Below are 25,051 nucleotides of genomic sequence, written 5' to 3'. Positions count from 1 at the left end.
TTTCAGGACTCTATGGAAGCACTATCTGGTTGGGGGACTTGCTGAGAATCCCACTGTAACCAAATAAGCACAAAGGAACTCAAACTAAGGACTACATGATGAAGTTAATTATCATCTCACAGTCCTAATCCTCCAAGCTAAACTGCCAGATGTAGCATACTGTTACCAAATGTCATACCGTGTACATCTATATCAACTAAAATTCTGTTGACTAAAAGTATCACAGACTGTTACTGTGTCACTTGTGTTTTGTACTGTGTTTGTAGCCACAAATTTTCCTTCTTAATGTCTGCAGATAAAACGTATCGGCCTGGTTTAAATAAATGCAGTACTTTTACTCCTGCCCACTCATCTTTAACTGAAGCATTTTAAATATTTGTGAATGTGATACAAAGGAGTAGTTTAATTTAACATGAAAAAAGAACAGGAAAAGTTATAACTTTACGTCTGAAGAAACTAAAGCATTGTATGACTTACAGCATTTCTTGAACACAGAGATCAAGCTAGCAGATGGGAGGATTGTTATATTTAATAAAGCTGATTATGTTTCATTGAAGAATGATATGGGAATGTTTATAAAATCATTCATAAATATGAGATTAAATTGATAGCTAATTTGAAGTCACATTTATATGATTTACATATCAGTGCCATTTTCTCCACTCAGTTCTGCTTTTTTTTAAGTAGCATAACCATTTATGCCACAAATTTATGGACTAACTGTTATACGGACAGCAAGTGCCACTACTAAAACCTACTGCTTCTGGCAATGGATGGGTTACAGAAACCATCTCTATCTTGAGAAGTTGCTTAAAGAGGAAGATCAAAAGAACAAGATAGTTCTGGAGGATACTAAACAATTTCTGAATAGTTTATATGGATGGTATGCTAATAATAAAAACAAATAACATTGTTTAGTGACACTGAAAATTAGATCTCTGTTTACAGTGATTCCAAATAATGATAGTATTGAAATCCATGGATATTTGTCACAATACATTGATGCCACCACCTCTAACATGAATTTCATTTGTATTTTATTAGAACTTGTCTTGAAAAACAATATATTCATTTTCAATTATGTATACTATATTCAGAGAATAGAGGTAGCTATGGGCATACTGTGTGCTAACTTGCAGACCAACTTAGTGTTAACTGAATGGGAGAGAAGGTTTTTAATTAGTTCGGAGTACTTCCAAGTGAACATATTATGTTATGCTTGGTTTGTTTATGATGATTTTTTTTAAACTGGCAAGGAAATATTTAATCTTTGGAACAATTTATTGGGTTCTTAGAAACTACTACTAATTTCTGAAGATTTGAACTGAAGTAGTCAGAACAAGCTATAGAATTTCTAGACAATGAAAACACCCGAAGGGATTATGAATACAGTGTTTTATAAAACAATGCTGTAAAAAGAATTCATATTTGTATAATAGCGGCATGCATTCAACCCACACTAGCAATAACAATCAGAGGGTTCATAGGTTCATAGGCTGGTACTACGCTATCGGCCCTAGGGCCTATACAAGCCTAGCCATAACAATTCCCTGGATATTTCTTCCCACAATATTTACTTCTCTGGACCCCTGTCTAGCAGGGTGACTGACATGATCCCCGGGGTTAATTTCCTATCTCCCATCCAATCATCAAGGTTCCTTTTGAAGAGGGCCAATGAGGCGCTCTGCTTGACATGTATGGCAGTCTATTCCAGAGTATGGGAGTCTCTGGGTCAGGAACCTATCCCTCCAGCATGTTTTGTTCATTGTGATGACAAGGTTTAAATCCCTGGAGTGTGTGGCTCTGAGGGATTGGGATTTCTTTAAGTGGAGCATGTCCAACAGCTCAGGGTTTGACATGGCCTTGTATGTTAAGCAGAGATCGTCTCTGAGTAGACGATATGCCACAGAGTACAGCTGGAGTTTTTTTAGACGATCAGCATATGGCATCTGCTTTAGGCCTGTGATTCTCTTAGTGAGGTATTTCTGTGGCCTTTCCAGCTGTTGCAGATGTCTTGTGAGGTACATACCAAATGGGGCATTATACTCTACAATGGGTCTAATGAGGGATGAGTAAAGTGGGACAATGACCTCCTTTTTTCTGGATGAAAAGCCCTTAGTGATGAGGTGTGCCATGTGTGGTTATCGAAAGTGAGACCACTGTCCACCTGTGTCCCTAAGTCTGTCATCACACTTTCGATGTTTAGTGTACTGCCACCTATGTGGTAATTCATGGGTACATGTTTTTTTCCAAAGGGGATAACTATACATTTCTTGGCATTACGCTTGAGCATCTAGGTTAACAACTGATAATGATGTGCTAAATGATACTTCAGATGAATTCTGAAATGAGTACATGGACAAAGGTTACAACCCTGAACAAGCTGTAGCAATCAGAGATTCAGTTCTGCTGCAGTGTGATGATACAGCTGAACCTTATTTCGGTAATCCTAGAAATAAAGTGTTAAAAAATAATGATTTGGAGAATATACATTTTCCTTTGACATATTCTAGGGATGTATACAATTTATACAATATTATAAGAAGGGATTGGAATATTTTAATCACAGGTGGAAGCCATAGTAGAATTAAAGATGAACCTAGGTTTACTTTTAAAAATAAGAAATATTTAAAAGGAAACTATGCTATAAAACAAACATCAGTTACTAAATCAGACACAAATAACAAACTTCCCAGTGGGAGTTGCTCATCATGTGAGTTTATAAATATAACGGACTGCTATGTTCATACTAAAACAGGCAAGTTATACAAATTTAAAAATGTATGCTGATTGTACCAGCAAGAATTTCATTAATTTAGCTGAATGTCAGGAATGTGCAGCATATTATGTTAAGTAAAACCAATTGCACATTCAAAAAACATATAATATTCAAATAAATAAATAAATAAATAATGCATTAGTAAAATATATGCACGAACATTCTATTAAACACTTTTTTAATTTCAAGTGCTGGAATTATTACATCCCAATAAGAGAGGAAGTGACTTAATGAATAACACCGAAGCTGTGGAACTTGGATGAATTTTAGAGATAGAAGCATACAATTATCCAGGGCTTAATGATTAAATTTATATGAAACGATTTAAAGAAAAGACAGTTTAAGCATTACTAAGATATGCATTTTAAATATTTATATTTAATTATGTACATGCCATCAGTGAAATATGTGATTTCAAAATCACTAGATTAGGCAATGCTATTTTTGTTAATGAAAGCCAAAGGAAACAGTGTGAAAAAAAGTTTGCATGTAATTTAATGATTTAACGAATTAGGTTGAACACTATCAGCATGATGTATTGTGCTTTGCTTTTTTTTTTTTTTGTTTGTTTGTTTTGTTGATAAAATCCAAGAACTACATGCCAGCATAAGTATATATTCCCCAGATATTCTCTTCCTAACTGAAACCTGGCTCAAACCTCACATCAAAAGTGAGGAAATACTTCCACTTGAATACAACATCCTTCACATACACAGATTGTCCAAAAAAGGAGGTGGTGTAACATTGATATTTAAACACCACCTCAATATTCAACTCCTGAATACATCTGCCCCTCACCACAACAGTGAAGAAATCCTTTATGCCAATCTCAAACTAAACCCAAACAAAACAATCAATATCATAGGATACTATTTCCCACCAGGGCAAAATATTACACCCCTAAAAAATCTCTTGGCTGGGCTACTCTATCTCTACCTGAGGAAACCATCATTCTCGGCGACTTTAATAACAACTGGCTATCCTGTAATAACAATCTCCCAACCATTCACCTTAATCTCCATGGGTTCACTCAACTCATCCAATCCCCTACCCGAATCAACAAAAACCCTAACAATCATACCTTACTTAACTGGATCCTAGTTAAAAAAGCCCCTCACTCTTACCTAGCAGGCTGCTTACCTGACAGTCTTAGTGACCACTCCCCCACTTTCCTAATTCGGCACCACACAAACAGTCTCAAGCCCATTATCCACAGGCAAATAAGGAACAAGTTCGACTTCAACCCCAACTTTTTCATGTCCTCCCTGCAAAAATTAAGTGGTCACCACTAAAATACCTCAACCTAGATGAGGCTGCCCACTTCTTCAACAGTACCTTCCTCTCCATCCTAAACACCCATGCTCCTGTAAGAAATGCCAAAGTCAGATACAGGTGTGCCCCATGGTCACAAAAGACCACCACAACCCTAATGAAATCCAGAGATAAGGCCTGGGAGCAGTGACGACTAATAAAAAATAACTCAGATAGGCAATCATTCCTTGAACTGCGCAATAAAGCCAAAAAGCAAATAAAATTAGACAAATCCCTCTAGTATAAATCTACCCAAAACTCTACCAACCACAACCCTAAGCAATTCCGGTCCACTATTAACACTATCCTCTACCCAGGGAAGGTTGATACCCCCAAGCCGTCCATTCCCCCCTCCTCCAGTTGTATTGCTGAATTCTTCAACAAACACTTCATTGAAACTATAACATCTCTAAACAAACAAGACTTTCCTACAACAGCCCCCCAACTCCTAACCCTAAACCCCCCACTCCTCTTTTCTTCTTCACTTCAGTACCTACCTCCAACATAAAAAGACTATTGTCAAAACTTAAACCCACCAAACTCGCAGCTGATACACTAGCCTAGCCTACCCAATTTCAATTCTAATCAACCGTTCCATAACAGAAGGCTGTGTTCCCTCGATATGGAAAATATCCCAACATCATTCCCCTCCACAAAGACACCCCCTCCACCGACCTCTCCAATTACCGTCCTGTTGCTATCCTCTCCCCACTCTCCAAGATACTTGAAAAATGTATCGACACCCAGGTCTCCAACTACCTCCTAGCTAATAATCTCCTCTCCAAAACCCAACATGGTTTCAGGCTATATCACAGCATTACCTCCGCTCTGCTCTCCCTCACCAACACTATACTTCATCACAAAAACAATGGCCTCTTCTCTACTGCCGTATTTCTAGATCTCTCAAAGGCTTTTGACATGGTATCGCATGAGCTACTACTCTCTACTCTCCCCAAACTCTCCTTCTAACAATCAGCCTGCAACTGGTTCCACAGCTATCCACATGGACGCCAGCAATCAGTAATCTGGGACGATAACCTATCACCTCACCCCCCCAGTTACTCTTGGAGTTCCCCAAGGGTCTATCCTTGGCCCTCTGCTATTCTCTCTTTTCACTAACAACCTACATGCTGCCACCACACAAGCATCTCTCATACAGTACGCATATAACTATATTCACATCTGCTCTGCCTCCACTCTACCAGAACTACACCAAATCAGACAGGAATCATTCTCTTCTGTAGAAAGCTGGCTATCCAATGCTCAGCTCCTTCTCACCCCAAGTAAGACAAAACTTCTCCTGTTCCAACCTTCCAAAGCCACCCAAAACACCCCCCACTTCAACATTCTCACCAAAGACAATACCATCATCTCTCCATCAGAACACCCAAAATTACTCAGTGTAGAAATAGACAACAAACTTAGACTTGACACCCACATATCTCTCACAATAAAAAAAGTTCACAAGAAATTTGGTGCATTATATCGAAGCTGCCAATTCCTAACCAAGGCAGCTAGAACCGCCATAGCCAATTCCCAGCTAATCTCCACCCTACTCTATGCATCCCCCATACTTACCAACCTTAGGCAGACAGATCTACACAAGCTGGATGCTTGTTAGAACAAAATTGCTAAATTTGCCACTGGAACCTCCTAATGCAGCCATCATTGTATCTCCCTTAAAGAACTAAACTGGCTAGAACTCCCACAACTCCTTCACTTTAATCAACTCACCCTCACTCATAAACTTATTAACCACCCCCATAACATCCCTTCCCTTCAAACCCTTCTCCAACCCTATCATTTCACTAGGTTCCTAAGATCAAGCAAAAAAATCAACTCACTGTTATCAAACCCAAAAACTCAGCAGGAGAAGCCATATTTTCATGTACCATATCTAAACTTTGGAACAATCTTCCACCCTCTGTAACTACTCTACCTTCCAGCAGCCTTTTCAAGACTGTGCTCAAATTCCACTTAAATTTGCACTGGCTTTGTCCTTGTTCTAATCCAGACTAACACCCCCACCCTTACCCCCCACCTAGACTCTTAACCCAACTATACTACCGCCACTACTAACCACAGTCAGAAATAGCTAGTTGTCTTTACATACTTTAAAATCTTGTCTGACAACTTTGTTATTAATATTATAAATGACAAGAAGCTATCTTAACTTGCAACATTTACTGTATATACTGTTGATAAACAATATCTTGTTATTGTATTAAAGCCAACAGCATGCAATGTTGTTTACTATTACTGCAACTTTGTATCTCTATTTATCATGTACATGATGTGGAGCTTTTCTCCCCGGGCATCTGCTGAAAGAGGACCTGCATCCAGTCGGAATTTCCCGGTAAACAAATGTAAATAAAGTAAACAACTACTAAATTTGTTTTTTTTTTTTGTTTTTTTTTTTACAGACACAGCTCATTACTTTTTCCTGCAAATTTTTCATCAAGCTCGGGTAAGCATATTATAGTGCACCTGGTTGCCTTCACTTACATTGGAGGGGCAAGACTGAAGTTTAAGGGCTTCCCACAGACAACGAAAATGCCTCTTTTTCTTTAGGGGTTAGCCAGATTTCATAAAAGAAGCAATGGAAATGGCCAGGAAAATAAGACAATTTAGCAAAACTTCATCATTCTCCAAATCTGAACATTTTTTACTTTTCTGCACTCTTGGACTGCACACTGCTAGCATGCCAAAAGGTGAAGGTGGCAGTGGGTTGTGTTACATTCTCATATAAATACTTTGATCAGGATAACTATCATATGATTTAACTACCTAATCTCAGAAAAACAGTCAGTGCTTACATCAACCAACCATTCCAAATGTGTTTAGGTTCAATATCTGAAAATATCTGGATAAATAAGTAATTTTTAGAGAAAACTATTTAAAAAAATCAGTATAAAACAGAAAATATGTATCAATTTACCTGCCATCTTGTTTTTGAAATATATTAATCTTACTGTCTCTAATCCTAACAAGTTCAAAGATCCCTCTATATTCAACGGTCGAACCTACAAAAAATAAAATAAAAAAATAAATATTAATAGTAATAGACACAATGTAATAAGTGGCAATGACAATACACTTACTGGCATACATCCATGAACATTTATTTTTATCTAACTGAAGGGATGCCAGTACAACAATAGAAAGTGACACTATGTCAAAAAGAAACAAGAAATTAGAAATATAACATTTACAAAATATATTTTTTGAAACACATGAGAATTGTACATAACGACAGAAAGTCAGCTGAATCTAGAAAATACAATAAAACCTTAAATTAATGGCAGATTAATAACTGTGACAAACTCTAAACATAATAAACAGCTCAAACACAAAACTATAGGCACAAGCGGGTTAGGTTTACTGTGATGCCACATAAAAAAGAACAAACTGCATCAGTTCATATGAGATAAACACAGAGTGTTGGGAGCACTCAGTAGACAAAACAGGGTATATAATACAAGAAAGTCATAAGTTTAAGACTGTTTCATTAAGAAGAAAAGGCACATGGAGGCAGCAAAGCAATTTGCAGCAGCTCTTCAACAGGGAAATAGCAAAATTTGCTCATGTGACTTTCACTTGCACTGAAAAGCAGAATGAGTAACAAATCCAAGACAGACTGAATTCAAGACAACCATGAATCTGTAAATGTTACAGAAACTATTTGTCTGTTTTGCTATGACAACTCTCACATTTCTGGCTGTCACTCCCAACTAAGAAATGCAACACAGTCCCAAGGTCACTTTACGGTCATACACTAAGAAGGATAAATAGGGAGATATGGAGTGTAAACATCTCCCTATGGAAATGCTGGCAGTCGAAATCCCAAAAAAAAGAGACCAACAATACAGGAGAAGAGTTGATCTCTAACCCTTTCACTGCCAACTTTTTGGAAGACACCAGAATTAAACTTAACAAGGCCTATCTCTAGGTAATTCAGATTATGTGTCCCAGCTCAAAAGGCCCCCTGTACCCTGAACCTCCCCCAAACTTATGTATACCAGCTTCGAGATCACCATGCCTTGGAGAAAAGGGAATATTCTGATAAATAGCATCTTGGACTTAGTATATACAAGTCCAATGCTTCGGACATTCGATCTCAGCAATTTGGAACTCGTTCTAGTGGAATGCCAAAATGTCAAATGGTTACCATGTAAAACATTCTAGTTGTACTCTTATTAACATTGTTTGGAGACTAGACAATGCAGCTTCTTATCCTGAAAGTTAACAAAAAATTGTTCAGTTTTTCTTATAGATTTTGTTTTTTAAGACAGAACCTATGCAGTCTATGGATGTCTAAAGAATGTAAAATGTGTTCATCTTTAATTTGATGATTGGGAAACAAAGAATACAAGTTTAATTCATTTGGGTATATAGCAAGACTTGTGTATATTATTGATCAGTCCCTAAAGCACCATGTCTTAGTACAGAGTGTTCCACCTATGCCTGCAGCCCTTGTGTGCGCTGTGAAATTTAACAGAAGTTTGCAGGGAATGTAAAAACACCTACAAAAAGCAAATGTGGCCACGATGTTCCACAAATGTGCATTCTTAAGTGCATATAAAAAAGTACAGTTGTCATTAAAGTTTTACAAGAATAATCAATTTTATTAGTCTGACACTACAGTGCAGAATCACATACTGCACAGCTATCAGCTATCTTGATGGTCTGAGTGATGTTTTATTTACCTCGATTCCAACACAGCACCCTCAGTTGACAGTAATGTTTCACTATGTGTAGTTATTTAGTGCTGGAAACAAAAATACATTTAAAAAGAACTCATTCGTCCCTTGTGTAACTCTCTTCCTGAAATATTCTAATAATGAAACAGCAACGTGCTCAGATATGGACAGATATCTAACGTCACAGCACAGTAGTCAGCTGGCTGCTCAGGCATCTGGCCCTCTCTCATTATTTTCTAACCCCCATGTTCCCACACTGCTTCATTTAAAAATCAAACTTCCTCCTGCACCTCTCCATATTTATTTGCCTGTAATTATCTGAGGGGTAGGAGCTCGGGTACAGTGAGAGGATTAGCAATGGCAACAGTAACAGTAATGGCAGCAATATGAAACAGTGCAGAAATTCACACAATGGCTGCAGTGAACAGTAGCATTTTTTCAAGACATTAGTAGTGGCACATTGCCTCATTTAGTGCTATACTTGTGATAGCTCACATATAAACTTATACTTTTGAAACTTCAAGTTCTTTCAATTAATGATCAGACTTATGAAGTGGTGGTCACAATGAGAGGTGTAGAAAGTTTAGTGCAGCAATGTGGTGCGGTAGCGTTATTTGCTTTCTTGTGTTGTACAAAACAAAACTCACAAAGGAAAGAATAATTCAGGGGTTCTTGCTATTAGACTTCTACAGCTTTTGCTATTATCATTAAATGTTTTATTTTGTATTTTTACTGAATGAAATGGAGATGTAGTAATTGTGAATGCAATTTGGCACATACACCTTATCAAATGTCTCGATATATTTGTAGGTAAATTGCATTTTAACATTAATGTAGATCAGGATTACAGTTTATGGTTCTGACCTCAGACAAGACAAAACATTCTCCATACCTTTCAACTTGCGTTGCAGTAGCTTTCGCAAGAAACCCCCTAAGTGCAAAAGCATGCAGGGGGCATTGAATATCTGGTAGTTCAGACCCTGTGTAAGTAGCTGGGAATTTGATTCTACTAAACAAATTAGTCTTTACTTTTCAATGCCTGCTGTGAAATCAATAATATATTACTCCATTTTGAGGTTAAACTTGGTTGGTGGGTTCTAACTGAATCCTATGGTAATATTTTCATATTCCACTGGCAATTGTTTGGCTTTAACAGACTGTCCATGAAGCAATTTCAGATAGCTTATCCACTTGGAATGTAATTTTTAACTTTCCACAATGCACTATTTGCTGTCATTACGAAGTGAAACTTTCAACAGCTGTCTACAGATTGATGTTTTCAGGTAACAGCCCTTTTGGCATTCCTAACTTGGCTTCCCAGGGCAGGCAGTATTATACAGGTATGCTCTGTATACACACACACACACACACACACACACACACACACACACACACACACACACACACACACACACACACACACACACACACACACACAGACACACACACACACACACACAGACACACAGACACACACACACACACACACACACACACACACAGTCTCTCCACTTAATGATGCCAGGCCTAAGACAAAAACTTGTTTAGGCTGGCCGTGATTTCAGCTGAAAGAAATAAAAATGTGCAAAGGTTTAGACTTTTTATTGGATCACTGTGGTATTATTAACCATCTTTGCTGAATGAAGGGAATGGCACCACTAGATTGTGTCTATTTCCTGGACTTTTTCTAGAACCTGATGCAGGGCCACCACAACAGGATGACTGCATGTATTTTAGTTGGGATTTTGTCCCAGGATTTGCATGAGGTTATTGTCTTGAAATACAGCAGTTATATCCCTTTTGTGTTCTCCAAGTAGGTTTATGTTATGATCTGTTATGTGGAATGTACTTCTATTACTGGCTATTGTTGACAAAATTAAAGTTACAGAAAGTTCTGACAAAGTTGGTGAGATGTATGCTACAGTTATGATAGTTATAAGTATTGTTTAATTGTCAAGATTGATTCTATCCATCCAAGGTTCACCTCAGTGGGGTTTGTCACTACTGATATGCTTGTTACTGTAATTTCAGGTAGTACAACTCAAGTGTGCCACTTAACTTATCCTTTAACCTTGTTTGCCTGGGATTATTTAAACAAATCCTTTTCAAATAGTGAAAAGGAAACTACGCTTATGATTTTAGTTTCAGTTCAGAAATGCAAAATATACCTGGGGCACCATGACTGGTACAGGTGCATCACCAAAGAGGAAATGGACATTCAACCCACAGGTTCAGATACCTAGACTGAGGCTGGAACTAGCACAGGGATGTAGTGTCAAGATCTGGTATGGTCCCTGCTAACCTGAACCTCATTCTTGGTTGCCACAGAGGGAAAAACAGACTAAGTGGATGATTTGGTGGGGAGATGATTGTCAGCATAGGGTGGTGGAGAAAAAAAAGTTACATGGCACTTAGTGAAAAAGGAAGGGGAATTTTCCCAATACCCTTTCCAAATTTGCCATGCCAGCTCTTCCATGAAAAGACTGGCCTAGTGGGAATAAGCTGGTCAACAAAAAATATGAGCCCCATCTTTTAGGTTAGCCCAAGTCTGTGAGTATGGCTGTCGGTTTGGGACAACTGTTCCTATTGGGATGATAAAACTTCAATATTTGAAGATGTACATAGTTTTATGTGTTAATAAAGTTACTAGGTTTTAGGGGGTGTTTTTTTTTTTGAGGACTTTCAATAAAACAAAACATTTTGTAAGATGTGACCTAGGCTCAAATGGATATGACAAGAAACAAATGTATAAAAGATCAACCAGCCAAACATTAGTGGATGCATGTAACACAAAAGATGGCACTAGATACTTAACAAAAAAGTTGTTACACATAAAAGGTGGAAATAATAACTTTTTGAAATAATTATGCTTTCCATATTATTATCTTTAAATGTTAATGGTCTGACAGATATATACAAAAAGAAAGAGATGTGAACTATATTAAAAATGTAGAGTGCAAATAGCTATGTTACAGGAGTCAAATTTGGAAAGAAATGAACATGTGAATTTAATAAAGAAAGGATTTCAGGATGGTTACTCAGCAGAATATCTGAAACAAAGGAAAAGAGTACTTATATTAATTGCAAGAGGAGTTCCAACAGTGATAGAAGAGGGGAAAATGTAATAATGGTAGATTTATAGTACTAAAGGGCTACTGGCAAGGGAGGTGGTTACAATGGGTTGCATTTATATTCCACTTAAAGCTGTAGTAATGGAGCTTAAGAAAATTCTGGGAAAAATAATCAGCTTTCAGAAGGGAGCATTACTTAAAGGTGGGGATTGGTTTGCAACAGTGAAGATGTAAGGGGGGAGAATATATAACAAAGGAGGGTAGATTTTAAGAAATTTATAAAAATAATTGACATAGAAGTTTTAATTCAATAGTAGGAGTTTAGAGTGAATTTACATATTAGTCCCAAGATATAAAAACTGGACTAGGCTAGACAGAACTTACATTTCACAGAAACGTGCATTTATTTGAATGTTTTGATATGCATCAAATAACTATTTCAGATCATTTTCCAATAATAACTAAAATGTAGGGTAATGAAACAAAAATAAGACACTAGTGCTTTCCCACCTATCTGTTGAAAAAAGAGAAATTTAATGTATGGGTAGTCAAAATTATTCAGGGGTTATTAGAGAAGATAGAAATTTCTTCTGAAAATATAGCTAGAGAGTGGGGTATGAGTTTAAAAGCAGGGTGGAAATAAAAGAAAGACAAATATGGTTAAGAAGTAACAAGGATTATTTAGAGGGACTGACAAAGACTGAAGTACTGCAGAATAGGGGGAATCTCACACAGTAAGAAGAGGAGCCATTGAAGAATGCTAAACAGAAAATAAGTGATTATCTCGATAATTTGCATGCGTTTAGAAAGATTACTCTTAAGGAACTGATTTTTGATAACTCCAATGCACTAAAACTTTTAGCAGAATGACTCAGGCAACAGAAAGTAGAAAAGGTTGTTGCCACGCTTAGACAGTCTATAACAAGGAAGATAACAAGAGATCCTTGTGACGAGTGGGGAGAGATGGGCAAAGGCTGCCAGCCTAGTCAAATAGAATTTGATATATAATTCTGGCATTTGTAAACATATGTAAAATACATGCGTGTTTTCTTGAATGTAAAAGAATATTGTGAAATGTGGAACTGCAAAATATGTGACAACATTGCACTCTACTGGCCCAGTGAAGCATGTTGTACCCATTCATGTTAGAATTCGGCTCCAGTGCAGCTGGATGAAGATTTCATGCTCATTGTTTTAAGGCTAAAGTTTATGACCAGAATTTAGATGTGGAATGTGCTTTATTGCTCTGGTTTCTTTTAGAATATACATATGAAATGTCTTCTATTGTTGTAAGTTTCTGTGCAGGTGTTAGATTGCTAAATAATGCAGTTTGTGGCCTGAGAACTCAGACCAGGTATTAAGATGATGCAATATGAATACTGGGAAAACCTAAGAGTCAAAAATGATGTAATTTGGGATGGCCTTAGAGACATGCTTGTTTGTAAAGTTTAAATACTATTTCTCACAAAAGACTTAAAGCATTTTGACTTTGGACATCTAACTTATCAGCACTCTGCCTTGTGTGCTCATATGTAAGTTTTAGCACTGTGATTTCTTGTAGGAACAGTTAAAGCTAGTAAAGATTAATTAGGTATTTTTCTTTGAGATCAGACCAGTCCTACTGTATTATTTTAAGCTTCTGTGTGATCTCTGAACTCTTAGATATCTCTATGGTATAGTAGTTTTGTCTTGTGTTTTAATTATTTATTATTAAATATTTTTAAAACCTTCTACCTGTGGCTGATTTGTGTACAGATAAGCTCTAGAGTACATTGCATATTTATAAAGGTTATTGTAATAGGACACTCTAAAGTAAGCCTTGACTGTTAGTCATACTACCATTGGATATTAATATTGCACAGTAATAATTGGACACCCTTTTAAGGGCCTTTTAGTAGCTGATGTTATTAACTGGGTGGCGGCAGTAATTACTACCGTAAAAGCTGCACTCTCTAAAGCCAAAAACACAGCATCCATGGGACCAGACAACATCCCTGACTGCGTTTTACACGAACTTTAGAACAAACTGGCTCCCCACTTAAGCACCATGTTCAATAACAGCCTCGCATCAGGCTTTGTGCCCACTGAATGGCGCACAGCAACAGTTATCCCACTCCACAAAGAAGGAGCCACCACTGATCCCGAGAACTATCGACCTATTAGCCTGACGAGCCTGGTCAAGGCCATGGAACGTATGATTATGGAACTCATAAACAAAGACATTGGTAACCTCCAAATTCTGGATCCCAACCAGTTCGGGTTTGTGAAAGGCAGATCATGCCTTCTGAACCTGATCGACTTCTTTGAGGCAGTCACCAAAGCCGTGGATGAGGGTAAGGTGGTTCACACAGCCTATCTTGTCCTCGCCAAGACTTTCAACACCATCCCCAATTCTGGAATTATAGCTAAACTTACTAAACTAGGTATAAATCCCTACGTCACAAGATGGGTTGCTAACTGGCTCACTGACAGAACCCAAACTCTAAAAGTTGCAGACTCCAAATCTAACCTCAAAGCAGTGACAAGTGGAGTACCACAGGGTTCCGTCCTGGGACCTCTCCTGTTTACTATCTACTTCTCTGAAGTACAGGCTAACACAGAAGGCCTCTGGCTAACGAAGTTTGCAGATGACTGCAAACTAGGAGCCATAGTCAAGTCCCCAAATGATGTGGACATCCTACAGAAGGGCCTCACTGAGACAGATGCCTGGTATCAGAGCCATGGCCTCGAGCTCAATGCCAAAAAGTGCAGTGCCATCCCCTTTGGTAAAAACTTTGTACCCATGAACTAACACACAGGCAGCAATCTACTTAACACCGAATGCGTGATAAGAGACCTTGGGACCCAGGTGGACAGTAGTCTCTCCTTTGATAGTCACATCGCCACAGTAGTCAGGAAGTCCTTCTACGTGGCACACCTCATCATAAAAAGGCTCTCATCCAGGAAAAAAGAGGTCATTGTTCCCCTCTACTCGTCACTTATTAGATCCATTATAGAGTACAACGCCCCTTTTGGAATATACCTCATAAAACATCTGCACCAGCTGGAAAGGCCACAGAAGTACCTCACAAAGGGGATTACTGGCCTCAAACAAATGCCCTACACTGACCGCCTCAAAAAACTCCAGCTTTACTCCGTAGCATATCGCCTACTCTGAGGTGATCTCTGCCTAAGATATAAAGCTATGTCAAACCCAGAGCTGTTGGACATGCAACACCTAAAGAAATCCCAATCCCTCCGAGCTACACGCTCTAGGGACCTAAACCTTGTCACCAAAATACACAGGACACGCTGGAGGGATAGACTCCTGTCGCAGAGACTTCCTATACTCTGGAACAAGCTACCCATGTATGTCAAGCAAAGTTCTTCATTAGCACTCTTCAAGAAAAATCTTGATGAGTGGATGGGAAATAGGAAATACACCCCAGGGATCACTTCTGTGTCTCTGCTGGACAGTGGCACAGGAAAATAACTTTCTTGGGTGGCGTAAGCTATGGAACCTTGCTGGCTAGGCTTACATAGGCCCTTGGGCCAATAGCCTAGTACCTACCTATGAACCTATAGTCTCGGTAAAGGGGCACAGTTGGAGAATCTGTGTCAGCCTTTCCCAGGAGTGTCTGTGAAGTTGTATAAATACTTATCTCAAAGTGTGTGTGTGTGTGTTGTGTCAGCTACTTGGCAGGGACACGAAGCACTGGGTTGGACAGAGAGGGTACTGGAGGTTTTAGCTTGCCCAGTTAGGCTGAGACCTGGACCCTATAGCTGTGCCAGGTGGGAGTCTTATTGGAGACCTGGTGAGCAAGGGAGCAACCAGCCCCAGACTGTGACCTCTGTGTGCACTTAAGGGAAATTGTACTTTACTGTGTGTATTAGTTATCCTTTCCTCTTCTATGAGACGACCTCCCTGGTGTTAGTGGTGAGGACTGAGGCTCCTTGATTGCTGGGCCAGGGTACGGTCGTTAAGTGTTTGGCAGTGGTGGGATCTACTTCACACTAATTGGCTTGTAGTGGTGTGGGCAGAGCGAATTCCTGTAGCTTATGTACAGTGATCTCTAAAAGTGTTTTGTACTCTAAAACAGCCATGCAGTGTATACTCAAAGTTCAGATCACAATTGTTTTATTTACTTTGTTAGCTTAGAGTTAGTCAGGGTGAGCAGGCAGCATGTCAACAGACTAGTATAGAAAGCTGACAAGGAGCCAGCTGGCGGAGATGTACCAGGCTAGGGGGCTGGTGCATGGAACCTTGCCTAAGGCAGACCTGATTGCAGCCTTGGTTACAGCTGCATCAGAAAACAGCAGCCTGGAGGACAATCAGACTGAAAGTGGAGATACAATATCCTTGGAGAATGGACAGCTCAACCTTTCTGCAGTGGACTTAAAAATCCAGCTGGAGCTAAAGAGACTTGAGTTGGAGGCCAGGCATATGGAACTAGAAGCAGCTGAGAGAATGAGGAGCCAAGAAGCTGAAGAACATGAACGGCAGAGGAGGCATGAGAGGGAAATGCTTACTCTTCGCCAGAGTCATGGATGTAATGGGGAAGGGAGTAACCAGACTCCAGAAGCACAAAAGGTCAGTAAATTTCTTCCGCATTTTAAAGAGGGGGATAACTTTGACAGCTTCATTCATATGTTTGAGCGGGTATGTAAACAGTATGAAGTTGACTAAAGGCTCTGGGTATGGTTCCTGATCCCCTTACTCCATGGTAAAACTGTAACTTCTTTAGCAAAAATGCATGACACTGGCTGTTTTGATTATACTGCTGTAAAAAAACATTTATTGGAATGTTTTAAGCTAACCCCTGAAATGTATAGGAAAAAGTTTTGTGAGCATAGACGCAAGGCAGATGAAAATGTATGTGAATATGTTGTTGAACTAAGCACTTATTTTCATAGCTGGGTGAATGGATGTCAGGTCACCACTTTTGAAGGGTTGGCAGACCTTTGGTAGGGGAACAAGCCCTTAGCACTTCGCCTGAGGACATGAGGATCTGGTTAGCTGATAAGACAGTGTGCTACTTCAGAGGAGTTGGGGAAGAAGGGAGACCTATACCTAGCAAGCAGGGTAGCCCTGCACAGGAAAGGGACCCTCAGTACTGCTCATGGGACTAAAGGAACCCATGGTGGGCAGCACAGACTGCCCCAACAGAATCTGCCAGTAGCAATGAAAGCCACTAATCCAGGTACACGTCCAGGAGCTAGGGTTAAATGTTTTGAATGCAACCATTGGGGCCATGTGGCATACAGATGTCCATGGAGGCAAGGTGGGGAACCAAAGGTGAGGGAGCCAGTAAGTTGGAAAGACAAAATGCCAACAGTAGGTTGTCTTGGGACAACAAGTGTACCAAACTACCACCAGAGGTTATATTGTATTGTAGTGAATGGCAAAGAGGCCATTGCTAAGAGAGACACAGCCTCTGATATAACCATTGTAAAGCATGCACTGGTTACAGAGGAGCTCTTCTTGCCTGGGAAGTCTACTCCAGTCAGGGCTTTAGGAGGGATCCCATTCCAAATACCTTTGGCTAGGGTTCACCTTGACTGGGAGGGTGGAAAAGGAAGCCAGCAAGTAGGTGTGTTTGAGGATATACCTGCAGATGTCCTGATAGGGAATGATTTTGATAGTGCAGTACCCTGCGCTTGTGCAGTTACACGCAGTCAGGCTTGGAGACAAACATGTAAGTCTGGTAGTCTGGGGGAGACCCAGACAGAGTGCACACTTGCAGCCAGGACTGCTGAGGTGGTTACTTCAGGGAGGGAGCTGCTTTGTAGCAGTGAGACTGAAGGTGAGCCACAGCTGCTTGTGGGTACTGATGGTCCCCTGGACAGAGTGACTGCAAAAGTAGAGGTGCGTAGTAGTACCAAGGCTGACAGTGAGGCACCGCTGTCAGAGGATGCCAGACTTCCTGTGGAAGGGGAGCTGGGAAGGGTTACAAGGAGAGACTTGAAACAGGCTCAGCTCTCAGACCCTACATTGCAAGGCCTGATGCAGGTAGCTAGATAGGCACTGATTCTCAAGGGAAGGGGGAATCTGTACACTGGGACAAAGGGTTACTGTACAAAGAGTGGACCCCTGAGGGAGGGCTAGAAGGTGAGAGAGTACAGCAGTTGGTAGTGCCTAGAGCTTATCATCTGGCGCTTCTAGCCATAGCCCATGATATTCCCTTTGCAGGTCATATGGGCATACAATGTATAAAAAGACATATTATGCAAAACTTCTATTGGCCTGGAATTTCCAGAGATTTAACAGGGTACTGCAGGACCTGTGAGCAGTGCCAAAAGGTAGGCAAGGCAGGAGACAAGGTGAGAGCTCCTTTGATGCCTTTGCCTGTGATTAAGGAGACATTTCAGAGGGTAGCTATGGATATTGTGGGTCTTCTGAGTACCCCAAGTTCCACAGGGAAAAAGTATATCCTAGTGATTGTAGATTATGCTACACGATACCCTGAGGCAGTGGCTTTGTCCTACATTGAGACAGAGAAGGTGGTAAATGCTTTGCTACAGATTTTCAGCAGGGTAGGTTTCCCAAAGGAAATACTGTCTGACAGAGGTGCCAATTTTATGTCAGACCTGCTGGCTTGTTCATGGAAGTCCTGTGGGGTGAAGCACATGAAGACCACCCCCTAGCATCCCCAGACTAATGGTCTTGTTGAGAGGTTAAACTCTACAATCAAGTCCATGCTACGGGCATTTGCAGATTAGTTTAAGAAGGAGTGGGACAAATATTTGCCCCATCTGTTGTTTGATTACAGAGAGGTTCCCCAGGAATCCAAAGGTTTTTCACCCTTTGAGTTGCTGTATGGGCATAGGGTGAGAGGACCTCTAGATTTAATTCAAGATAAGTGGGAAGGTGAGAGTGAGTCTCACAAGGAGTCTGTTGTGGCATATACCCTGAACCTCAGTACAAGGCTCAGGGAATTCATGGGCCTGGCCCAGGAGAACCTGGCAGAAGCCCAACAAGAGAAAAAGGTGTGGTATGACAGGAATGCTCGAGCTAGAAAGTATGCTGTAGGGCAGCAGGTGATGGTTCTTATTCCTGTCAGACACAACAAGTTGCAAGCAGCTTGGGAGGGACCCTACAAGGTGGTAAGAAAGGTAAGTGATGTTAACTACACGGTGGAAGTGCTAGGCAGATGGCAGGGGCACAAATTGTATCATGTTAACATGATGAAACCTTACCATGATAGGGAGGCCCTTGTGCTGAGCATTTGCAGTGGATTGCAGGAGGAGTCAGAGAGATGTTGTGACTGATCTCCTCAGTGAGGCTCGGGCTGACACCTCGGTGGAAGGGGTAGCAATGTCCCAGCAGCTATCTCCTACCCAGGTTCGAGAAATCAGAGCAGTGATGCAGGAGTTTGGGGGCACATTCACCGGGAAACCAGGGAGCACCCACCTGGTGCAGCACCAGGTGGATACAGGACCCCAAAGGCCTATCAGGCAGGCCCCTTATAGGGTGCCTGAGAGAGTCAAAACAGACTCTGAGGGAGGAGGTATAGGAGATGTTGGAACTAGGGGTGATTCAAGAGACCAACAGTTCCTAGGCCTCACCAGTGGTACTGGTGCCAAAGAAGGATGGCAGCACCAGGTTCTGTGTGGATTACAGGAAATTAAATAGTCATACAGAGTAGGATGCTTACCCCATAGGACAGATGAGGCCCTAGAGCAGCTGGGTGGGACTAAGTATCTTACAACCATTGATCTTACCAAGGGTTACTGGCAGGTGCCCTTGACTCCCAGTGCTAGAGAGAAGTCAGCCTTTGTGACTCCTTTTGGCTTGTATGAGTTCACAAAGATGCCCTTTGGGATGAAGAATGCCCCAGCGACTTTCCAGAGGTTGGTAGATCATATCTTATCAGGAGCAGGAGGGATTGCCCTTGCTTACATGGATGATATTGCTATCTACAGCCATTCCTGGCAAGAGCACCTTCAGCATGTCAGGGAGGTGCTGGGCAGACTACAGAGGGCAGGGTTGACCATTAAGCTGAGCAAAAGTCAGGTGGGTATGGCAGAGGTCTCCTACCTAGGACACAGAGTGGTGTGTGGTAAGATAAGGCCAGAACCTGCCAAAGTGGAAGCTATTCAGGAATGGCTTGCATCTGTTACCAAAAAGCAGGTAATGGCATTCTTAGGGACAGCAGGGTACTACAGAAAGTTCGTTCCCCATTATAGTACCATACCTGCTCCTCTCACAGACCTGACAAGGAAGAACAGGCCAGATTAGATAGTGTGGACCTCAGCATGTGAGCAGGCATTTCAGAAGCTTAAGGAAGCTTTGGGAGGACCCCCTGTATTAGCCAGTCCAGACTACAGCAAAGACTTTGTTATGCAGGTGGATGCTTCAAACTATGGGGTGGGGGCTGTACTTAGCCAGATTTCTTCAGAGGGAGAAGAGCACCCAGTGGTTTATCTCAGTTGTAGGCTCTAACCCAGGCAGGAATGCTATGCAGTGGCAGAAAAGGAATGTCTAGCCATAGTGCAGGCACTACAAAAACTTCAGCCTTATCTGTATGGAAGAAAATTCACTGTGATGACAGATCACAACCCTCTAACATTGTTTAACAGAGCCAGTCAGCAAAATGCCAAGTTGCTAAGATGGAGTCTGGCGTTGCAAGCATATGATCAGTGCAGCACCCCAGTGGGAGTAGCAATGCCAATGCAGATGGGGCTCTCAAGACAGGGAATGGGGTGTGGTACACCCAGATAGACCTGACACACTCAAGTGATGTTTTTCAAGGGGCACTTGAAAAACATGCTTGAGTTCCCCCGGGAGTTGTGATGATTGGGGAGAGATGGGCGAAGGCTGCCAGCCTAGTCAAATAGAATTTGATATATAATTCTGGCATTTGTAAATAAATGTAAAATATAGGCATGTTTTCTTGAATGTAAAAGAATATTGTGAAATGTGGAACTGCAAAATATGTGACAACATTGCACTCTACTGGCCCAGTGAAGCATGTTGTACCCTTTCATGTTAGAATTCGGCTCCAGGGCGGCTGGATGAAGATTTCATGCCCATTGTTTTAAGGCTAAAGTTTATGACCAGAATTTAGATGTGGAATGTGCTTTATTGTTCTGGTTTCTTTTAGAATATACATGTGAAATGTCTTCTATTGTTGTAAGTTTCTGTGCAAGTGTTAGATTGCTAAATAATTCAGTTTGTGGCCTGACAACTCAGACCAGGTGTTAAGATGATGCAATATGAATACTGGGAAAACCTAAGTTTCAAAAATGATGTAATTTGGGATGGCCTTAGAGACATGCTTGTTTGTAATGTTTAAATACTATTTCTCACAAGAGACTTAAAGCATTTTGATTTTGGACATCTAATTTATCAGCACTCTGCCTTATGCTCACATGTAAGTTTTAGCACTGTGATTTCTTGTAGGAATAGTTAAAGCTAGTAAAGATTACTTAGGTATTTTTCTTTGAGATCAGACCTGTCCTACTGTATTATTTTAAGTTTCTGTGTGATCTCTGAACTCTTAGATATCTTTGTGGTGTAGTAGTTTTGTCTTGTGTTTTAATTATTTATTATTAAATATTTTTAAAACCTTCTACCTGTGGCTGATCTGTGTAGAGATAAGCTCTAGAGTACATTGCATATTTATACAGGTTATTGTAATAGGACACTGTAAAGTAAGCCTTGACTGTTAGTCATACTACCATTGGATATTAATACTGCACAGTAATAACTAGACACCCTTTTAAGGGCCTTTTAGTAGCTGATATTATTAACTGGGTGGTGGCAGTAAATACTACCGTATAGTCTGGGTAAAGGGGCACAGTTGGAGAATCTGTGTCAGCCTTTCCCAGGAGAGTCTGTGAAGCTGTATAAATACTTATCTCAAAGTGTGTGTGTGCTGTGTCAGCTACTTGGCTGGGACACGAGGCACTGGTTGTCAGAGAGGGTACTGGAGGTTTTAGCTTGCCCAGTTAGTCTGAGACCTGGACCCTATAGCTGTGCCAGTGGGGAGTCTTATTGAGGACCTGGTGAGCAAGGGAGCAACCAGCCCCAGACTGACTGTGATCTCTGTGTGCACTTAAGGGAAATTGTACTTTACTGTGTGTATTAGTTATCCTTTCCTTTTCTATGAGACGACCTCCCTGGTGTTAGTGGTGAGGATTGAGGTGCCTTGATTGCTGGGCCAGGGCACGATCGTCACAATCCTAAACAGGTAATAGAAATATTTTGGAAATTTTATGAAAGTCTATATAAAGCAGAGAACTATAGAAATCAAAAAAAGATACAAATGCAAATGTTTATGGAAGTATTAAATATGCCATGGTTAGAGGTAGATGATGCTCAATTACTAACAGGACATAAGGAGACAAGATAAAAATAATGATGTTTAACCAATCCACAGAAAAGTCCTCAGGAACAGATGATATTCCTTTGAAGTTTGGAAGCTAGGTGGAAAAAACTGATAAAGACCTGGAAGGTTTTGTTTAACAGTATTTTAAGAGGAGGAGAAGCACCAATACCCTGGAAGAAAATGGGGGTGGCTGTAATACCTAAAGAGGGTGAAGACCCATCAGTTCAAACTACATATATGCCCATTTCAATCCTAAAGCATGTTTAAAGAGTTTATGTCTATAACGGCTACAAGAATGGCAAAGGTGATAACAAAATTGACAGATATGGATCAATGTGTTTTTTTTTGAGGGGAGAGTAACATTTGACAACAGTAACAGAATATTGGTGATCCAGAGGGAAGCAGAATGTAAGAACACACCACTGTTGCTGGTAGGTCTTGATGCAGAGAACATATTTGACAGAAGAGTTTGTGAGCAGGGAATGGAAGCATGTGCATTTGCTGATAAAATTAGAAGGTTGATTAAGAAGATATATGATGGATCAAAGGCAAAAATTAAAGTAGGTGGATTCCTCTCTGATAATTTTTTTTGAGCACAGCAAGCAGGCAGGCAGGGGTGTCCTCTTTCCCCTCTGTTATTTGCATTACATTTAAAATCACAGGCAAAGAAAATAAGAGATTAAAAAACTCAAGGATATAATTGGTGCAGCAGTCAGAAAAGCTGGTTCTATTTGCAGCTGATATTTTATAGCTGATAAAACCAGAAAAGAACATTTCAGTGTTGTGGAACATTTTGAAACAGTTTCAATTCTTTTTGGGATACAAAATTATTGAAGATAAAACTAAAGCAACAGCTGTAGATATGTACCCACACACAAATTGATTCAGCAATACCCATATTTATGGGGACATGATAAAATGGATTAAAAAGGATTCTGGTGTGGCTGCTAAGGATATGTGGGAAGATACTAAACAAAACACAATACAAAAACTGAGAAATTGGAAGTTCTGCTATATGGATATGGATAGCAAGATACAAGCAGTAAAAATGTTTTAGCCCCTTCAGTTTTATACAAGGATCATGCATATTTTTATCAATCAGAAGAGGAGTTGTGAATAGCAATTAATAAAGAGCTGAAGGATTTTATCTGGAAGCGGAAGATGGTAAGAGTCAAGTGGGATAAGCTGATTCATCAAATAGAAAAATGCTGTTTGGGATTACCCAATTTGAAGGGGTGTTTCAGACCTAAAGAGTTAAGGCTCCTATACACAGCACAAACAGAAATTTGTAATTCAAAATGGAAAGGGCTGATGATGAAACAGGGGGCAACCTAAATAAACAAGGAGAGACTAGGATTTTGGAAGCAGATCCTTCAGGAGAATAACAATAACCATACAGAATATTATATTCATAAAGTATTCTAAGAACTAGGCCAACACGGGAATGGAGAAAGGAGATTCTGCCAATAGGGATGACTGCAATTAAGGGTCCAGGCAACAGGGGGATGGAATTTATTGGAGAAAACTGGCAAAAGAACCAAGGTATTGGGAGCAAATAATTAGAGAGGGAAAGGTAAAAGAATAGGAAGAGGCCAAGATATAAATCTGGACCACAGGTTAGAGAGTTCCTTCCTTATCAAGGATTAATGTTAGAGTACAGTAAGAAATAGTGGGATCCTAAGTGAAAGACCAGCACTGGTAGAGTTTTTAGTAGTATCTAGAACTGAAACTGCTGTTAAAAAAATGATTAGTATAGCATACAAAATATTGCATGATAACTATAAGAATCAGAAGAGGTTAGGAAGGATTGGGAAGACAGATTGCATAAGAAATTTACAAAGAAACAATGGGGGATATATGTATATCTCCCAAATATGCAACAACGTCTAGAAGGTTTAGGATCTTTGCCTGGAAGTGTTTACATAAGCATTTTTATACCCTAAGTAGACTCCAAAGGATTTTTCCTCAAGTACACAGCAAATGTTGGAGGTGTGATGGGGAAGAAACAGGTAATTAGGAACAAATTTTCTGGGAGTGTACTGAGTTGGCAGACTTTAAAAATCCCCTGTAGACTACTCTGTGAGAGATACTGGGTGAGCCAATTGGTGTAACTAAGGAAATTACTTTTTTTGAGCTATTACACAGAATCAGAGTCGCCTAGACATAGTAAGGCCTTGCTGAGTCTAATTATGGTGGCTGCCAAAAAAAAAGCAATTGCTATAAAATGGAAATCTAAGTTTAAGCTAACTGTACTAGACGTAGTGAATATAGTAACAGAGATAAACCAACTGGAATCAGGATCTTTAGAAAAGGGTAGGAGCAAATTTCATAGAAAAAATAGAAATTGTGGGAACAATACATACAGGGGAAGAATGAGGTTTTAAAAGGCAGAAGGATTTGCATGAGCTATGTAATATTTTTCTGACATTGAATGCATAGATTATAAGTGATCTATAATGTTTGCAAGTAAAATTATGCTAATATGGTTTGTGATGTATAAGGTTTACAAATAAAATTTTGTCAATATGGTTTGCTTTCATTTATATAAATGTACGACTGCCTGTGTCATATGGTATTGATTTAATAAAGATGTTATTTAAAAAAAAAAAAAAAACAAGATAAGGAAGACTGTTGAGAAAGCGGACAAAATACTAACAGTTGTAATACCTGAAAAGTTGGTGAATTACATTTTATATAAATGTGCTGCAAATGTATTATTAAAGTCTTTCCACTTTGTACATGATACACTGAAACTAAACATAAAGAAATGAAGCCATACCCTTGCACTTGAAGGAAATATACAAACCTTTCATAGTGCAGTATCCTGGAACTTTATTTGGAAACATTGTTGCTCCCACTTTTTGCCAAAGATATTGCACT

At 39.9% G+C, this 25,051-nt stretch overlaps 1 protein-coding gene across 2 annotated transcripts in view; it reads right to left on the bottom strand.

The window, feature by feature from the left end:
• The window catches only part of CDC42BPA (CDC42 binding protein kinase alpha), a 3,351,611-nt gene that overhangs the window by 200,365 nt on the left and 3,126,195 nt on the right, over positions 1 to 25,051 (bottom strand). For both annotated transcript variants that reach the window (XM_044059574.1, XM_044059584.1), the window contains exon 33: positions 7,029 to 7,113. In XM_044059574.1, the coding sequence (XP_043915509.1) occupies positions 7,029 to 7,113 (85 nt within the window). The remainder of the gene's footprint in view (positions 1 to 7,028; positions 7,114 to 25,051) is intronic.

This window comes from Protopterus annectens, chromosome 1.part2 (genome assembly GCF_019279795.1).
Source record: "Protopterus annectens isolate FY-2018-M chromosome 1.part2, PAN1.0, whole genome shotgun sequence".
NCBI classification, from domain to species: Eukaryota; Metazoa; Chordata; order Ceratodontiformes; family Protopteridae; genus Protopterus; species Protopterus annectens.
This window is presented reverse-complemented; position numbering and strand designations above follow the sequence as displayed.